This window comes from Oncorhynchus kisutch, linkage group LG25, assembly GCF_002021735.2.
Source record: "Oncorhynchus kisutch isolate 150728-3 linkage group LG25, Okis_V2, whole genome shotgun sequence".
Classification (NCBI taxonomy): domain Eukaryota; kingdom Metazoa; phylum Chordata; class Actinopteri; order Salmoniformes; family Salmonidae; genus Oncorhynchus; species Oncorhynchus kisutch.
Window position 1 is genome coordinate 13,497,270 of NC_034198.2, and position 20,274 is coordinate 13,517,543.

At 42.5% G+C, this 20,274-nt stretch overlaps 1 protein-coding gene across 1 annotated transcript; it reads right to left on the reverse strand.

Moving 5' to 3' along the window:
- Window positions 1-242: 242 nt before the first annotated feature.
- Window positions 243-14,452, reverse strand: fra10ac1 (FRA10A associated CGG repeat 1). The gene is made up of 14 exons (XM_020460872.2): window positions 14,326-14,452; window positions 13,357-13,436; window positions 13,157-13,249; window positions 13,017-13,062; window positions 12,670-12,746; window positions 12,468-12,551; window positions 12,304-12,388; window positions 11,299-11,344; window positions 3,193-3,306; window positions 2,893-2,935; window positions 2,622-2,749; window positions 1,718-1,768; window positions 1,081-1,168; window positions 243-973 (listed from the first exon to the last, which is right to left on the reverse strand). The coding sequence occupies exons 1-14, from the start codon at window positions 14,353-14,355 to the stop codon at window positions 931-933; spliced, it is 1,008 nt and encodes a 335-aa protein (XP_020316461.1). The 5' UTR covers window positions 14,356-14,452; the 3' UTR covers window positions 243-930.
- Window positions 14,453-20,274: the final 5,822 nt, after the last annotated feature.

Genomic DNA, 20,274 nt, shown 5'->3' on the forward strand with positions numbered 1-20,274 from the left:
CTTTGAGTAAGCACCTTGAGCGATGCCTGCATGAGGTGTTTCCTGATCAATATCATCCCGTGTCATCATATACAGCCGTTATAGAGCACCTTTTTTAAATATTTTTTACAGTATACTGCATTAACTATATGACACATATTATGTAAGACATTGTACATTTTTCAATCAAGGACAATTCAGAGCAAAAGGTTATTCAATCAAATGCAATCTTATCTCTGCGACAACATATGCCTACAGTATTGTAATATGACATCCAAACTCTTTAATTGGGTAATAGGGTACATTTATTAGCACAGAGAAACACCGATCAAAGTAGAATATGTACTATGGTCGACTTCCTCTTTAACGCACGATAACCGTTCATGCAGGTTAACTCACTGTATCTGTGGACTCCTTTAGAAAGAAGAGAGAGTAATTACTGAAGATTAAAGCCATTGTGTCTAATCCCCCGGCAATGGACACGCATCTGAACTTCCTGACGAAAAGAGCACACGGGCCACTTCAGGCATAATTCACAGCTTCCAAATCGTAGCGCTACAGCATCGAACATTGGTTTGGACATCTATAACCCTGTAGACAGAACATTGGTCAACTATAACCCTACAGGAAGAACATTAACGATGTGTTAATACATGCACTTTCCAATGCATTGGCTTTTATTTGGTGTCTCTACCACCATGGTTGAATGTTTTGCTTCCTCTAGTTTTCTGATATTGATCTTTCTTGGCAGTTCTTCGTGGTTTTACATGGCACTCTATGCATATTGTAGTCTTTATTTCAGTTGTAAAAATAAAAAAAACAGAGATTTAGCTATTTATTTAGCTTCAGATAAACTCAAATATTCAACGAGGACAACTTCTAAAACCAAATCAATAACATCAATGTCTGGACACGTAGACTCTTGCTGTCAGAAATCCAAGGTCAGGGTGGTCAAAGAAACATGTCCTCAAAGTACTCGTCAAACTTCTCCTCCCTGGAAGACAGAAAATAGTCACGTCAGACTTTAAATGGCTGGTATTAGTGGCCCAAGGCCTAACAGGACATTGTAAAGGTGAGCTAATGTGAGAGTGCTAAGCTCACCTGGACTTCTCCTCCATGGTGGGGGCTGGGCCTTTCCAGTGGTCTGCCTCCGACAGGCTATCTGGCTCCTCACTGTGTTCTCCCTCTGCTACAGGGCGGGAAGGAGACCATACAAATCAGACAAATGTTATTCATCAAGAGATTTTCATGTAGTACATTCAATCATAATGCTTTCATAAACAAACACGTATAAGAAGCGTCAACTGCAGCACATGAAAAAAAATAGGTACAGCGCTTAAGGTTTGAAGAGGGTCTGAAGAGTCAAGTCCTGACTTAAACGTATAAGAGTATATGGCCCTTGGTCTGCGCCTTGGCTTTAGAGTTTGGCCTTCGTGTGCAACGACGGGCTTTTATTCATGTTAAACCGACAACCGAGGGTAAGCAGGCCCATACTTCAAGTGCAGCTGACAGTGTGAATGGATCGAAGCCACAATAATAGCATGACCGTTGTCGGACTTTCTGCGGAGCTGCAGGGAAGACTCCCTTGAGGCTTAAGGGCCAAGCTCGCACACATGTTTTAAAAGGCACCTGTATTGAATGTGGACACTAGGCCCAGTCTGTTCTGCTTGCTCTGAAGGTGTAAGATAATAAACTGCTCGACTTTGGTAGGGAGGTGGAGAGTGAGAACGAACGGTACCTTTGTCTGACTCTTGGGAGTCGTCCTCAGAGTTACTGGGGGAGGAGTGGTCTGCAAGGGGAGAGAGAAGGGGAACACAGGAAGGGATCAGTCAGTTTAACTTGGACAGCCAACTATGCGCAGTTGACATTGAGTAACAAAAAAAAAAGCAACATGACCGTTGAAGGGTCATTAACAAGCAAAAAGTGTTCAGCCAGCTATTATGTAATATCTCAGCTATTACGTAATGGACAATTCCACAGTAACAGAGTCAGATTTTTCACTTTAAAACGTAAAATGAAAAACCTATGATTGAAAAGTTAAACAAACCATACAACTCTGTGTATGAGGACTACTTTTCACAATTTCCACAGAAAACTTCACAAAAACAAATGTACTTTAAGAACAGCGCAAACTAAAAGTTTGGTAACAGAATGATGGTTTGTGCTGTTTGTACCATCATTCTGTTTCTGCACCATTCTTCCAGTAAATGTGTTTTGTAAAGTTTTCAGTGATCATCTTTAAAAAGTAGTAGCCCTTGTGCATAAAGTTGAATGTTTTGTTTAACTTCATTGGTTTTTGTTTGCCACGCATTTTAAGTGTCTCAGTGTCACTGTTAACGTGGAATTGCCCTAATATCTCAACACTGTAGTAGGCCTATTTTTTATTTTGAACCTTCACTTAACTAGGCAAATGTTCTGAGGGCAAAAGGGGGTAGCAACTCAATATTAAGAAGGTGTTCCTAATGTTTGGAATACTCACTGCAAGTTGTTCATGGTTGTGAGTCGGCAAATCCTAATTACATTTACACCATCAAGACATTAGTACAAACACCTTCTGCACTTTTAATTTTATCACCATGGCCTGTTATTTTTGTTTACCTATAACCATGGTTGTACAAAGATATGAAACGGTGGAGTCTTGCCTTTGTGCTTCCTTTTATGTTTGTTTTTGTGTTTCTTGGAGCCTTTCTTGGATCTTTTTGACTGTGGCTCAACTTCATTTTCCTCAGACGACTTTGGTCTTTTTCTCTTGGCGATCACCTCCTTTCTCCTGAAAAAAAAGTCACTTGTTTCAATTCTGCCAATCGTCAAACATTAACTGTGACATCTTGACAGCACAAAAAGGGGCCAGAGACCCCACGTCTTCAATAGACGATGATAAACTGACAAGGAACAATTAGAGGTTCAACTTACTTGTGATGATAGTTGAGTTTGAAGGAGCACTCGGGGCAGAGTCCTAGAAAATACCATCTCGGTCAGTATGGCAAACAATTAGAATCAAGGATGTGACCTAGGAAAGAATTACTGTGACAGACTTCTACATTTACTTTTAAGTAAACTAAGTTGATTTCGCATGTCGGAGTTTCCTCACAATGAGAGAAGGGAGTTATTCTTCTGGCTTTACGAATGCGATTTGCTTCGACATGCTACTGGAGCGAGGATTTAAAAGTCCCGGCCCTAGCTTAGACGGCCAGTAAACAACAGAGCTCTTACGGAGTTTGACCAGTGCGTTTCTCTTCTCTCCCTGCTCCACATAGGCAAAGTTCACCTCCCAGCTCTTCAGGCCATCCTCCTTCTCACAGCGCTTGTTCCCACACAGAAACTGGCCTAGAGTGTCAACACAACAGAAACAGGATTCAACTGCATTTCCATACCACACAGAGTAGAGCAATAGAGAGTGATTGAGTAATAATCTGTATCGTGTAAAAACAAATGTACTCTCATGACGACCTGCATTTTGCAGTTTCGCTGCCAAAGGTGCTTCTACAAAGTATTGACTCAGGGATGTGAATACTTCTGAAAATTAGATATTTCTGTATTTCATTTTCAATCCATTTTCCAAAATTTGGAAAAACATGTTTTCACTTTGTCATTATGGGGTAGTGTGTGTAGATTGGTGAGAAAAAATATATTTCATCAATTTTTAATTCAGGCTGTAACACAACAAAATTTGTAATAATTTTAAGGGTATTTACTACTTCTGAAGGCACTGTATATAGGATGTGACTAGTCAGAAGACACCTCCATTCCTATCAACAGTCAAGAGCTGTGGTTGACCTGCCGAGGTTCCTACTGCTGCGGTCTAATCTTATGTTGCACCACCAGGGCTCCTTTTAGTCCTCTCCTCCTGCAGCAGGAGACATGAAGCAGGAACTGGCCAGTGGCCATGCCTTAACCCTGATTGACCATCAACAGCCTGGGTTTATCTTTAGCAGGCTTAATGATGGATCCTCCAGATTGCCCAGGAGGAAAAGTGTCATGAGCGGCCGGGACTGTTCCCCCCTTCTTTCTTGTCATCCTGCTGTTTAGGAGTCCTTAGACCTCACCTGACCCCAGGCTACTGGAGCTGGCAACATGCCATGAGCTGCCTTCTTCACATGAAGGCCTTATCTGCCAGAATAAAGACCATTCTCTCCGATGCTGACAGCTGTGATTTATACTTACCAATGGAAGAGCATAAGCAACAAGAGTTAGCGGTGACTTCTAGAGAGACCGTGTCAACATGACTTTAGGCCGCTGGAGATGGCTACATGCCATGAGCTGCACGTGCAGGCTAATTAACACCTTATCTGCCAGATAAGGCTCCCTTCTCCCGGATGTTGGCGAGTCGTTCTAACAATAGTAGAAATTTTAATTGTGCACTAATATTGACTTTTAAAAGCCTGTTATATTAAATGAAGTGACCTTTAATATAAACCACATGGTTATTTTTATATGAAAAAATATATATATATGCAAAAAACTATCTGCTTTCTGGCATGTTCCACCTCATGTTTTTTCTGACTTCGTGGAAGATTTTAACCCACTTAACCCCAACATTTCTCCAAGCTTTCACCATCATTGTAAAACCCTAGTTTTGCCCTATGTTGTTGAGTTACATAAGTAATTTGTGAAGATGAATGTTTTTTTCATACGATAAGGGATTCATTTACGTTTGTCCTTCATTTTAAGGTCAACCCTGTCATGTAAACTGAACTCTCGTTTTAATAGCAAAAACATTGAACATCTAATAGTCAAATCATAGTGTAAAAGAAGGTGAGCTGATTCAAAAAATGTTTTTGTCATTTTCTTGTTGTTTTGTGGTAGAAAACTGAGAGTCGAGCATAACACATCAACCCTGTTATCCATAAATAGATGGGCAAAGAAACGTTTATTTTTTTAACAAGTACATGTTTGTTACGAGTCCATGGAGAACAAGAGCACCTACTCCCAGCTGCCCACTGCACTGAGGCTAGGTAACACGGTCACCACTGATAAATCCATGATTATCGAAAACTTCAATAAGCATTTCTCAACGGCTGGCCATGCCTTCCACCTGGCTACTTCAACCTCGGCCAACAGCTCCGCCCCCCCCGCAGCTCCTCGCCCAAGCCTCTCCAGGTTCTCCTTTACCCAAATCCAGATAGCAGATGTTCTGAAAGAGCTGCAAAACCTGGACCCGTACAAATCAGCTGGGCTTGACAATCTGGACCCTCTATTTCTGAAACTATCTGCCACCATTGTCGCAACCCCTATTACCAGCCTGTTCAACCTCTCTTTCATATCGTCTGAGATCCCCAAGGATTGGAAGGCTGCCGCAGTCATCCCCCTCTTCAAAGGGGGAGACACCCTGGACCCAAACTGTTACAGACCTATATCCATCCTGCCCTGCCTATCTAAGGTCTTCGAAAGCCAAGTCAACAAACAGGTCACTGACCATCTCGAATCCCACCGTACCTTCTCCGCTGTGCAATCTGGTTTCCGAGCCGGTCACGGGTGCACCTCAGCCACACTCAAGGTACTAAACGATATCATAACCGCCATCGATAAAAGACAGTACTGTGCAGCCGTCTTCATCGACCTTGCCAAGGCTTTCGACTCTGTCAATCACCATATTCTTATCGGCAGACTCAGTAGCCTCGGTTTTTCGGATGACTGCCTTGCCTGGTTCACCAATTACTTTGCAGACAGAGTTCAGTGTGTCAAATCGGAGGGCATGCTGTCTCTATGTCTTCAGTGTGTCTCTATGGGGGTGCCACAGGGTTCAATTCTCGGGCCGACTCTTTTCTCTGTGTATATCAATGATGTTGCTCTTGCTGCGGGCGATTCCCTGATCCACCTCTACGCAGACGACACCATTCTATATACTTTCGGCCCGTCTTTGGACACTGTGCTATCTAACCTCCAAACAAGCTTCAATGCCATACAACACTCCTTCCGTGGCCTCCAACTGCTCTTAAACGCTAGTAAAACCAAATGCATGCTTTTCAACCGGTCGCTGCCTGCACCCGCATGCCCGACTAGCATCACCACCCTGGATGGTTCCGAAAATCGCTGAAGTTGGAGACTTTTATCTCCCTCACCAACTTCAAACATCAGCTATCTGAGCAGCTAACCGATCGCTGCAGCTGTACATAGTCTATTGGTAAATAGCCCACCCTTTTTCACCCACCTCATCCCCATACAGTTTTTATTTATTTACTTTTCTGCTCTTTTGCACACCAATATCTCTACCTGTACATGACCATCTGATCATTCATCACTCCAGTGTTAATCTGCAAAATTGTAATTATTTGCCTACCTCATGCCTTTTGCACACATTGTATATAGACTCCCCCTTTGTTTTCTACTGTGTTATTGACTTGTTAATTGTTTACTCCATGTGTAACTCTTTGTTGTCTGCTCACACTGCTATGCTTTATCTTGGCCAGGTCGCAGTTGCAAATGAGAACTTGTTCTCAACTAGCCTACCTGGTTAAATAAAGGTGAAATAAATTAAAAATTTTAAATTTTAAAAACGCTTGCTTTCAATTGCCCCTCCCTGTTGTACACAACATGCTTCCATTTCCCGTCACAAGGGGAGTTATGTCTGATTTAAGATAAAATCATCAACCCTGTTAAGGTCGACTGAATCTTTAATTGGCCCTTTTCCTGTTACTTTAATTGTAATTTGACTTATTTTGACCTTTTGAGATAGGAAAACATGTTTCTTTTATGAAGTGGAACATGTGCTCTTTTATGTCAGAATATTATAATTGGGTGAAATAACGTTTTTTAAATTTATTTTTAAGAAATACACTACCCAAAAGGCACTCTTTTCAGTGGAACGACTCTGGTAGCTGTGATTATAAAGCATGTTAAGCAATGAAAAGGGAGTTACTCTCTAGGGAGAGGCCCCGCCCCGTCTTAAGAGATACAGCGTATGACCTCACTGGAATGGATCTCTAGTGCCCTTTTAGTTCGGACACACTGTGGCTGGCTTCTATGCCGTTTGACTTTCCAAAAACATGCTGTAAAAGTCCCACCAACAACTGTTCCCAAAACTAGCCCCTGATCACGTCTCTCCGTTCCATTACATTTACCCCTAAGAATCATTGGACGAAGGCGTCTTCTGTACGGGGGAGTTTTGTTAAGAGCCTCGATGCTTGGTCTGAACATTAACACGCCGCATCACATGACATTAATCAGCAAGAGATTAAAAAATATATATATATAATTATTTACCCCGTTTTCTCCCCAATTTCGTGGTATCCAATTGTTTAGTAGCTACTATCTTGTCTCGTCGCTACAACTCCCGTACGGGCTCAGGAGAGACGAAGGTTGAAAGTAATGCGTCCTCCGATACACAACCCAACCAAGCCGCACTGCTTCTTAACACAGCGCGCATCCAACCCAGAAACCAGCCGCACCAATGTGTTGGAGGAAACACTGTGCACCTGGCAACCTTGGTTAGCGCGCACTGCGCCCGGCCTGCCACAGGAGTCGCTGGTGCGCGATGAGACAAGGATATTCCTACCGGCCAACCCCTCCCTAACCTGGACGACGCTAGGCCAATTGTGCGTTGACCCACGGACCTCCCGGTCGCGGCCAGGTACGACAGAGCCTGGGCGCGAACCCAGAGTCTCTGGTGGCACAGCAGGCGCTGCAGTACAGCGCCCTTAACCACTGCGCCCCCCCCACAGGGGGGCCTTAGCAAGAGATAATTTACAAAAAAAAAAAAAAGGTTCAATTGAAACACACCTTTACAGAGTTAGGGCTGCAACACGACATCTCTATGTTACAGCGCTTGTTTACGGAGGACAAACAGAAGACCGAGGCGACCACCTGTGCTAATTAGCCATCTAGCATGTGCCAAACACCTGTGTATAAGCGTAACTCTGTGTAGAGGAAGTGTAGTTTCATCGGATGGAGGCACTCACAGCTGTATGGATCTGTGCAACACTGCTACAGTAAGTGTAGCCTTTTGATTTTTTTAAGGATTCTTTCTCGCAGACAAAAGACATGGGCCATATGTTTTGAAAGCTGCATCGCAAGCAATGATTATTGACGTTTCTAAATGCTCAAACACAGCTTCTGGATTGTGGTTCACATGAGCGATTAACATTAAGAGTTAATCGCTCGCCCTTTGACCAGCGGCGTGCACTCACAGCATCAGATGTGGATGGTTACAGCCTCCCGAGTAGCGCAGTGGTCTAAACATTCTCGCCATAATAGAGATAAATGATGATTATGTCATAAATAATTCTATTGTTAAATAAAATATTGTTTATAAAAAACCAATGCTGATGCTGCTTGAGTCAACAGTGGTGAAGTGGTCCAACACTCAGAATTGGGGGTCTGCCCGATAAAAAAAATAAAGAAGCATATTTGTCATGTCTACTCCTGCTCCCCCACTCGACGTCGCCAGTTTACTAACCACCGGTCCTGGCAACCCCTCACGATGCACACCTGGACTTCATCACTACCCTGATTACTTCCCCTTTATCTAGCACTCCCTAGCATCTCTCTTCAGGCAGTATTGGTTCAGTTTTTATGTCCGGATGCTTGTTTTGTACTTGTTTTGTACTCTCCATGTTCGCTATTATTAAACTCGCCATTTGCACCGGTTTCCTGACTCCCTGCGTCTACGTTACAATATTGAAAGATATCTGCTGTTTCAAAGTGAGCTAAATAAACGAATTAGAATATTATATAAGCGAACATATTTTTATGTCTGGGACCTTTGAACAGAAAGTATCCAACTCATGGAATTACAAAGTGATTGCAGACAGACATGTCGAAAGATGAACTACTGACCTTGCTTGATCAATACATCTTCACATGTGTACTAATCTCGGTTAACCCAGAACTAAAATCTTGCGTAATTGGGTCATGTTACAAATGGAGAGTTCTGGTTCGCGAAGTCTCTGCCCTTGCAAAAGGAAACTCTCAGCCAAACCCAAACCTGACACATCCAAATAACCAGTGACCAAAACCCAAACACCGGAACTACTCGTTATCCCACGCATCCCATTCAGTCTCGACAGATTCTACGGTTTGCACTCCAGTCTCATCATGACGTAGGCCCTACCTACTTCAGACTGGGCGATTCTCCAAACACCAGCTTGGTTGGCAACAGTGTTGATTTAGGACACACTTTGTTGAATCGTGTCAACTCGGTTTCAAGGAGCACACATTGTCACATGCTAAAGTAGGCGGTCACACCATTGCCATATGGGGATGGACAGACATGGTCTTAGCTAAGACAGATGGCATGTAAACAGTATGCTAAGGCTCAGACGGTAAGAGGGTTTAGGGGCCCTAGCACTCCAGCGGCAGACACGAGAACAAATCAAATGTTATGTTACATGCGCCCAATACAACAGATGTAGACCTTACCGTGAAATGCTTACTTACAAGCTCTTAACCAACAATGCAGTTCAAGAAATAGAGTTAAGAAATCATTTAAAAAGTACCAAAAAAAAGAGTAAAATAACAATAACGATGCTATATACATGGGGTACCAGTACCGAATCAATGTGCGGGGGTACAGGTTAGTCAGAGTAATTTGTACATGTAGGTACGAGTATAGTGACTATGCATAGATAATAAGCAGCGAATAGCAGCAGTGTAAAAACAAAGTGGGGGTAAATAATGTAAATAATCTGGGTGGCCATTTGATTCATTGTTCAACAGTCTTATAGCTTGGGGGTAGAAGCTCTTAAGGAGCCTTTTGGACCTAGACTTGGTGCTCCGGCACCGCTTGTCGTGCAGTAGCAGAGAGAACAGTCTAGGTCTTGGGTGACTGGAGTCTTTGACAATTGTTTTGGGCCTTCCTCTGACACCGCCACCAGTGAGGAGAAGACAGAAACATAAGGATGTGGAGAGACGGTCCTTTTAACAAAAGCATCGGGTCCTTTTCTTATCAAATGAATGACGTGCTGTATAGAGGGTGAAAAAAGATTTGGCAAAACAACAGCTGTAAAAGGCTTTCTAGAAAACCTTGTGTATAATAGTAAGAAAGAAGTGCTGTTGCTGAATCTTTCCTGGTGTGGCCAAAACGGGTAACTAACGTTCATTACACATGATTAGATCAATACTTGACCTAACCCAAAGCAACATGACCTGGGACACAGAGATAGCATGAAACTAAAGTATGACTAGCATTGGCCAGAGAGAGAACATGACTGGCCTCTTACACATGTAGACGATCGGATTCGAGGTCATGGATTGGTCATTGCATCCCATCGAAGAGGGAATGATAGAACAGAGCATCGGCTGTGAACTTTGATGTTCTGAGTCAGCCTTTTAATCCCGTGGCACTGCCTACAGAATAGCAGTAAACGAAAATACAAGGGCGGGATTAGCTAGTGACTTAATCTGGTACAACATATTGGCTTATTCAGCTTTCTCGGAGTGGCAAGAATAGATCTGTTCAATGCATTACTTAAAGTCTCTCAGTGCACTCACCTTGTAGCATTTCCCAATAACCTAATCTATTTATACTTTCTATCATCCACAAAGCGATCATCCACAAAGCTTTTTTAAAATCATTTACAAGTGGATAATTGAATGGCTACTCTATTTGTGCAGTTACTTCCTGAGTACCAAGGGAAGGATGAGATTTATTTGGAAGCATCAATGGCAGACATCACACATCTATTTGTTTTGGGGAAATACATTTATCTGGTGATTATTTTCCACATAATGGGATGCAATGATCAATCCATGCTCTGGCTGAGAGTTTCCATTTAGGGGAGTGGAGACTTTGCTAGTTCAGTTAGTATCTAGTATATTTTCTCATACATCTCCCACAGAACCTAATTGAGCGTCTGACACAATTACGGTAGATTTTATTTCTGGATTTCCGAGATTAATGTTAACCAAAAGTGGTTAACTCTGATCCTGGAGCGTCGCAGGCACCATATAGTTTTGTTCCAACCAGATACCACACCTACTTCTAGAAATCAGCTCACCAACTAAGCTTACTGACTATTCTTAGTGGTTGGATACATTTCACCCTCCTCTCCCCAGTCGAAATCCAAAGAGGTAAACTAAAAACCTTACGTGCCTGCCATGTGGTATTACAAGAACAGGGTTGTCAACCCCTGAAAGCTGAGTCAAAAGTAAGCACGCCTTGACCTTTATCGCCATCTAGTGGTAGAGTATCGCATTACTTCTGACTAGAATAGTTGGTTGATATGTACAAACATATGTCCCCGACTCCAGGTATTGGCATTTTAATGGTGAACTGTATAAGCCATTAACTGAATAAACAACAAACGAATAAACAGAACTTTCATCAATGTATACATTTATAATGTATAAATGTCTCTGAATTTAAAATGTAATAAAGACTACCTTTGCCAGAGACGACTTCCTTTTCTACGCGCCATCGGAACCCAAACTGGAGGAAAAGTGCAGTCATCCTCATTAATCACATAATACCAATAGAACACTATGTATGCACACTTACATAAACACTACCATTCAAAAGTTTGGGGTCACTTAAAAAAAGTCCATTAAAATAACATCAAATTGACCAGAAATACAGTGTAGACATTGTTAATGTTGTAAATGACTATTGTAGCTGGAAACCACTGATTTTTAATGGCCAGCATCCCGTAGTCACCTCTTCACTGTTGATGTTGAGACTGATGTTTTGCGGGTACTATTTTATAAAGCTGCCAGTTGAGGACTTGTGAGGTGTCTGTTTCTCAAACTAGACACTAATGTACTAATGTCCTCTAGCTCAGTTGTGCACCGGGGCCTCCCACTCTTCTTTCTATTCTGGTTAAAGCCAGTTTGCCCTGTTCTGTGAAGGGAGTAGTACACAGCGTTGTACGAGATCTTCAGTTTCTTGGCAATTTCTCCCATGGAATACCCTTCATTTCTCAGAACAAGAATAGACTGACGAGTTCCAGAGGAAAGTTCTTTGTTTCTGGCCATTTTGAGCCTGTAATCAAACCCACAATTGCTGATGCTCCAGATACTCAACTAGTCTAAAGAAGGCCAGGTTTACTGCTTCTTTAATCAGGACAACAGTTTTCAGCTGTGCTAACATAATTGCAAAAGGGTTTTCTAACGATCAATTAGCCTTTTAAAATTATAAACTTGGATTAGCTGACACAACGTGCCATTGGAACACAGGAGTGATGGTGGTTGCTGATAATGGGCCTCTGTACGACTATGTAGATATTACATTTAAAATCAGCCATTTCCAGCTACAATAGTAATTTACAAAGTTAACACTGTATTTCTGATCCATTTGATGTTATTTTAACGGACAAAAAAAAAGTGCTTTTCTTTCAAAAACAAGTCAAACATTTGAACGGTACTGTATATATATAAAAAAATACCACATACCTTGTTTTCTTTATATCTGCTTAGGTCAGCAATACAGTACTCTTTGAAGAGCTTGTCATAGTACTTCTTTGCTAGTTCTTTCTCCCTGATAATAAAAGAGCAGCTATTGGTGACCAATATTTCCAACAGTGGCAAATAAAAGTATTTTGTTTCACAGTACTTACCATGTCATTTCTTCTTCATCCTCATCCCGCCACAGGAAGCGATGGTTTTCACGCACCACATCCAGGTCCGATTTATCATTGGCCCTTAGGTTTACAATGACAAATGACGTGTCAGCATTTTTTCATATCACACAGAAATGTATCATTAGGAAGATCTCTACTCCACATATTAGGCAACATTAAAAACAAAAGCAAAACTTACGTGGAGCGTCTGAGATCCTCCACTTTCCCACCATAATACAATATGTAGTCACTGACAAACTTTTTATGTCTCTCAAACTGAAGGTAAATGGTTAGGGAATCAATGGTAATAAAATCATGTAGAAAAATAAGCAACTTAATTAATATTGCATCCTGGGGGAAAAAAACAACAGATATTGAACATTGTTGCTGGGTGAAGCACATTCAGGGGGATCTTTGCTGCTATTCTGGCAGGTACACACTCCCAAACATGAATCGTCAATCACAATGCACTCTAACATACGACGGGGGACCTTTTATCGTTTTCTTACTTGTGAAAACTCTTCATCGCCAATTTTAGAAGGATACAGCATTCATTGATATCAGGTGATGACGTCGGTTTCTGGCTTCCTCCCTGTGTGGGAACACAAAACACTTGCAGTCACTAACAGAAAACATAATTGACGTCAGGCAACGATGCTTCATTATGAAAGAGACCGATACTGTACCTGTCATATTCATGAGTGGCAACATCCCTATGTGCCACCTTTGTGTGTCTTCCTTTCTGAAAGGGCTTCCGCAGAAGATCATCCTCACGTTTCCTGCAAGTCAACATTAATGAGAAAAAAGAAAAAAAAATGGTATGTAGTATCTTGAAGTAGGCTAATTGTTTGGATTTGAGTTTGCTATATGGTCATCTGGCCCTTACCTTTTCACTCCACGTTGAGACGTCTCCCCCTGGCCCTCGTCATCACTGAAGTCGGAGTCATACCCTCCGCCTCCATGGACCTGCAAGAAAAGTAACCTTTCTGTCATCATGCCATATAGCTTGTTAGACCCTCACGATAGTAGGCCTATAATCTATTGTTTAGCTATCAAGCACAGGTAGGCTAAATCTACAGAAATAGGAACGGTAGCTTATGAAATATTTGTTGTTTTGGAAGCATGTGTGACTCTATGTGGGCGGCAGGTAGCCTAGTGGTTAGAGCAGGATCGAATCTCCGAGCTGACAAGGTAAAAATCTGTTGTTCTGCCCCTGAACAAGGCAGTTAACCCACTGTTCCCATGTCATCATTGAAAATAAGAAATTCTTCTTCATTGACTTGCCTAGTTAAATAAAGATTTAAAAAATTACAAGGTCAGCTTTATCAAATGGCCATCTCAGCAGACTGGATGAAACATCACACCAGGGCTGCATTGCAGTGATATGCAACGTGAAGGGCTGACTTGGTTAGGATGCTGTTTTGTCAACATCTGCAACGTGAAGGTCAGGATGTGGGGCTGAATTGGTTAGGTAACTACATTTGACATATAGCAAGGAATTGAGAAATTGGCACTCACTTTACTTTGACTCTGGCTAGAGAGTTAACGTTCGCCCAAATGTAATAGCCAGGGAACTTGCTTGCTAGCTTTAGCTACTTGCTGCTGTTGACAATTGCTGTCGACAATATGCATTTTTTTAGGGCAAGGTACAGTATATAAGTAGCTAGCGTTGTCTCCTAAGTTGCACACAATGTGTAACATGTGCAGCTAGCCATAAAGCATTGAAGCTAGCGTGTTGACTAGGTCCAGATACAGCTAGATATGTGACATGGATGAAACAAATGGATCAAGTATAAATACACTATAAAGTAGTCCATTTTTTGTCTGACCTAAGATAAAGTCGAGATACAACTACCTTTACGAGACTGTCCATATTTCTCGCCATGCTCACGATTAGCCTACGGTTTGTTTACATTGGAAAGTCTTCTTCTTCTTTGGGTTGACAGATTGCATTCGACGTTTAAGGTGCGTACAACGCCACCTACTGTACTGGAGTGGGAGGCCAGTCACAGCCTACCCACATTAAATTATCTTCATTAGTCCTGTTCCTCTAAGAAAGTTAAATAGAGCCCTAGACACCACTTCCCTCCCCCCACTACACCACCCAAACTCCAACCCTGTCCAACCTCTAACTTTTTTACACAATATCTCCCTCTCTATGTCATACAGTTCACAAAATATGCTCACCGTATCCTCCACTAAACACTCATCACACAGCCCGGTTTCATGTCTCCCTATCATCCACAACGTGGCATTCAAACCTGTGTGCCCAAACCGTAGTCTACTCCACACAACTTCCTCTCTTCTACATCCCATGCTCCCCACCTCTTCCTTTACTGACCAGTGCACACAATAAAATTGCCTCCCCTTACTATTTGCATCCCACTCCCTTTGCCAAAGATCAAGCCCTTTTGCCCCGACCAAGGACTTGACTTCCCTGCGGCCCAGCGGGACCTGAATATCTACCCCCTCTCTCCTCGCCACACTCTTAGCCACAACATCAAGCCTTCTCATTACCCTCCACAACCAAATGGGCGGGAACCCAGCAAAAGCTTACCACCACTCCCATCCTCTCCAATCCCATGAACAGCACCATCATCTCCACAAACAAGTCTCCCCTATCCGACCTGCCCGCCTTCACACTACTCAACACTGCAGCCGAATCAGAGCAAATCACCACTCAGTGGTTTCACCTTCTCCACCCATCTCAGACCTATAATCATGTCCATCAACTCGGCCGCATACACTGACACATAATCAGTTAACCGCTTACATACTCTAACGTTGAAATCTGGGATATACACCCCTGCCCCGTACCCTACCACTAACTGGATCCTTTGAATCATCTGTATATATCCTTAAAAAACGGTGAACAGTATACAGTATATATATCTCTCCACACACCTTCTCACGTCCTCATCCCATTCTCTGCTACCCACAATCAGATCCACATCTATATCCACATCTACACTTGGTTTCGTAAACAGCCACAGAGGAACATTCCCCAATGCAATTGCCGGCCCTACCTCTCTCTCCCCCAGTCCATATTCTACCACTTTCTGCCCAATTGTTCACCAGTACACGCTCTGCTTACCCACTCCTCACTCCCAGCAGTCCCCAGTTTCTGTGACTGCAGGATGTCCTTTTTGAACTCTTTCAACCTCGCCCAGTACGCTAATGCAAGTTTGTCCCGGGCCTTATCCTCAGTGGCAGTTCCCCACTATCCAGCTGCAATGCCTCAACGGGTGTCGTATTGGCAAAGTCGCGTATTGATTACGTATAAGAGAACGTTTATGATCGGAGGGGCTGGAGCATAGAGATCCTATTCAATTCTAGCTCTAATTCCTAATTATATGGCCTGGAGAACGTGTGTCACACCAAAAGAAAGGTGGGTTAAATGTATTTCTAACAGTGAACTGTCACAACCAATGATATATATATATATAAACACCATTGGCCACAACCAAAGTTGAGGGCAGGTCCTTTCCAAATCAAAGAGTTTCCAACAAATGTGATGCTGGAATCAAACCACAGCCTAATACCGAATACACAAGATACATCAGATATTCAGGTGCTGATTTTAATAATAAAAAAACAAAGTTGTTTTTGAGAAGAAAAACACATAAATACAGAAGGCCCCTAGTCTATTTTGAACATGCATACAGAGAAATCCAGAGTAGAGCACAGACTAGCCTTTTTCTATGAACTTCCGACTTGTTTGATCCGCTATGCAGTCGATACTTAAATAAAAATTCTTAAACCCTTATCGTGTACCAGAGTAGGCTGGTGGGAGAAACTATAGAAGGACGAGCTCATTGTAATGCATGGAATGAAATGGAATGTGAGAATGCTATTCATTGACTACAGCTCAGCGTTCAACACCATAGTGCACTCAAATACAAAGGAGATGATCATATGACTACAGGAAAAGGAGGACTGAGCACGCCCCCATTTTCATCAACGGGGCTGTGGTGGAGCAGGTTGAGAGCTTCAAGTTCCTTGGCGTTCACATCACCAACAAACTGGCATGGTCCAAGCACACCAAGACAGTCGTAAAGAGGACACGACAAACCTATTCCCACTCAGGAGACTGAAAAGATTTGGCATGGGTCCTCAGATCTTCAAATATTTTACAGCTGTACCATCGAGAGCATCCTGACGGGTTGCATCACTGCCTGGTATGGCAACTGCTCGGCCTCCGACCACAAGGCACTACAGAGGGTAGTGCGTATGGCCCAGTACATCACCGGGGCCAAGCTTCCTGCCACCCAGGACCTCTATACCAGGCGGTGTCAGAGGAAGACCCTAAAAATTGTCCAAGAGGAAGGCCCTAAAAATTGTCCAAGACACCAGCCACCCTAGTCATAGACTGTTCTCTCTGCTACCGCACAGCAAGCAGTACCGGAGCGCCAAGTCTAGGTCCAAGAGGCTTCTAAACAGCTTCTACCCCCAAGCCACACGACTCCTGAACGACTAATTAAATGGCAACCGGGACTGCATTGCCCCCCACCTTTTATTTATTTATTTATTTTGTATTTTACCTTTATTTAACCAGGTAGGCAAGTTGAGAACAAGTTCTCATTTACAATTGCGACCTGGCCAAGATAAAGCAAAGCAGTTCGACACATACAACGACACAGAGTTACACATGGAGTAAAAACAAACATACAGTCAATAATGCAGTATAAACAAGTCTATATACAATGTGAGCAAATGAGGTGAGAAGGGAGGTAAAGGCAAAAAAGGCCATGATGGCAAAGTAAATACAATATAGCAAGTAAAATACTGGAATGGTAGTTTTGCAATGGAAGAATGTGCAAAGTAGAAATAAAAAAATAATGGGGTGCAAAGGAGCAAAATAAATAAATAAATAAAAATTAAATACAGTTGGGAAAGAGGTAGTTGTTTGGGCTAAATTATAGGTGGGCTATGTACAGGTGCAGTAATCTGTGAGCTGCTCTGACAGTTGGTGCTTAAAGCTAGTGAGGGAGATAAGTGTTTCCAGTTCCAGTTCCACCTTAAAACTGCATTGTTGGTTAAGGGCTTGTAAGTAAACATTTCACTGTAAGGTCTACACCTGTTGTATTCAGTGCATGTGACAAATAACATTTGAATTGATTTGAATTGTATCAAACTGTATATACAGTTGAAATCGGAAGTTTACATACACCTTAGCCAAATACATTTAAACTCAGTTTTTCACAATTCCTGACATTTAATCCTAGGAAAATTCCCTGTCTTAGGTCAGTTAGGATCAACACTTTATTTAAATCATGTGAAATGTCAGAATAATAGTAGAGAGAATTATCTATTTCAGCTTTTATTGCTTTCATCACATTCCCAGTGTGTCAGACGTTTACATACACTCAATTAGTATTTGGTAGCATTGCCTTTAAATTGTTGAACTTGGGTCAAACGTTTCAGGTAGCCTTCCACAAGCTTCCCACAATAACTTAGGTGAATTTTGGCCCATTCCTCCTGACAAAGCTGGTATAACTGAGTCAGGTTTGTAGGCATCCTTGCTCGCACACACTTTTTCAGTTCTGCCCACAAATTTTCTTTGTGATTGAGGTCAGGGCTTTGTGATAGCCACTCCAATACCTTGACTTTGTTGTCCTTAAGCCATTTTGCCACAACTTTGGAAGTATGTTTGGGGTGATTGTCCATTTGGAAGACCCATTTGCGACCAAGCTTTAACTTCCTGACTGAAGTCTTGAGATGTTGCTTCCATATATCCACATAATTTTCCAGCCTCATGATGCCATCTATTTTGTGAAGTGTACCAGTCCCTCCTGCAGCAAAGCACCACCACAACATGATGCTGCCACCCCCGTTCTTCATGGTTGGGATGGTATTCTTCGGCTTGCAAGCCTCCCACTTTTTCCTCCAAACATAACGATGGTCATAATGGCCAAACAGTTCTATTTTTGTTTCATCAGACCAGAGGACATTTCTCCAAAAAGTACAATCTTTGTCCCCATGTGCAATTGCAAACCGTAGTCTGGCTTTTTTTATGGCGGTTTTGGAGCAGTGGCTTCTTCTTTGCTGAGCGGCCTTTCAGGTTATGTCGATATAGGACTCATTTTACTGTGGATATAGATACTTTTGTACCGGTTTCCTCCAGCATATTCACAAGGTCCTTTGCTGTTGTTCTGGGATCGATTTGCACTTTTCGCACCATCTCTAGGAGACAGAACGCATCTCCTTCCTGCGTGATCCCATGGTGTTTATACTTGCGTACTATTGTTTGTACAGATGAATGTGGTACCTTCAGGTGTTTGGAAATTGCTCCCAATGATGAACCAGACTTGTGGAGGTCTACAATATTTTTTCTGAGGTCTTGGCTGATTTCTTTTGATTTTCCCATAATGTCAAGCAAAGAGTCAGAGGAGTTTGATGGTAGGCCTTGAAATACATCCACAGGTACACCTCCAATTGACTCAAATTATGTAAATGAGCCTATCAGAAGCTTCTAAAGACATGACATAATTTCCTGGAATTTTCCATGCTGTTTAAAGACACAGTCAACTTAGTGTATGTAAACTTCTGACCCATTGGAATTGTGATACAATGAATTATAAGTGAAATAATCTGTCTGTAAACAATTGTTGGAAAAATGACTTGTGTCATGCACACAGTAGATGCTCCAGCAGGTATATCTCACTGGTCACCTCCAAAGCCAATTCTTCCTCTGGCCGCTTCTCCTTCTAGTTCTCTGCTGCCAATGACTGGAACGAACTGCAAAAATCTCTGAAGCTGGAGACTCGTACCTCCCTCACTAGCTTTAAGCACCAGCTGTCTGAGCAACTCACAGATCACTGCACCTGTACATAGCTAATCTGTAAATAGCCCATCCAATCTACCTCATCCCCATACTGTATTTATTTATTTATCTTGCTCCTTGCACATTTGCACATTCATCTTCTGCACATCCTGCACATCCTACCATTCCAGTGTTTAATTGCTATATTGCAATTACTTTGCCACCATGGCCTATTTATTGCCTTACCTCTCTTATCCTACCTCATTTGCACATGCTGTATATACACTGCTCAAAAAATAAAGGGAACACTAAAAGAACACATCCTAGATCTGAATGAATGAAATATTCTTATTAAATACATAGTTTACATAGTTGAATGTGCTGACAACAAAATCACACAAAGATGATCAATGGAAATCAAATGTATCAACCCATAGAGGTCTGGATTTCAAGTCACACTCAAAATTAAAGTGGAAAACCACACTACAGGCTGATCCAACTTTGATGTAATGTCCTTAAAACAAGTCAAAATGAGGCTCAGTAGTGTGTGTGGCCTCCACGTGCCTGTATGACCTCCCTACAACGCCTGGGCATGCTCCTGATGAGGTGGCGGATGGTCTCCTGAGGGATCTCCTCCCAGACCTGGACTAAAGCATCCGCCAACTCCTGGACAGTCTGTGGTGCAACGTAGTATTGGTGGATGGAGCGAGACATGATGTCCCAGATGTGCTCAATTGGATTCAGGTCTGGGGAACGGGCGGGCCAGTTCATAGCATCAATGCCTTCCTCTTGCAGGAACTGCTGACACACTCCTGCCACATGAGGTCTAGCATTGTCTTGCAGGAGGAACCCTGGGCCAACCGCACCAGCATATGGTCTCACAAGGGGTCTGAGGATCTCATCTCAGTACCTAATGGCAGTCAGGCTACCTCTGGTGAGCACATGGAGGTGCTGTGCAGCCCCCCAAAGAAATGCCACCCCATACCATGACTGACCCACCGCCAAACCGGTCATGCTGAAGGATGCTGCAGCATCTGGACA

Bases quoted from the DNA above. Each gene is read 5' to 3' on its own strand.
- fra10ac1 (XM_020460872.2), bottom strand. From the start codon at position 14,355: ATGGCGAGAAATATGGACAGTCTCGTAAAG. The intron at 13,063-13,156 runs GTACAGTATCGG...GTTCCCACACAG, and splicing joins GCCACTCATGAATATGACAG to GGAGGAAGCCAGAAACCGAC. The intron at 1,769-2,621 runs GCAAGACTCCAC...CTCCCCTTGCAG, and splicing joins ACATAAAAGGAAGCACAAAG to ACCACTCCTCCCCCAGTAAC.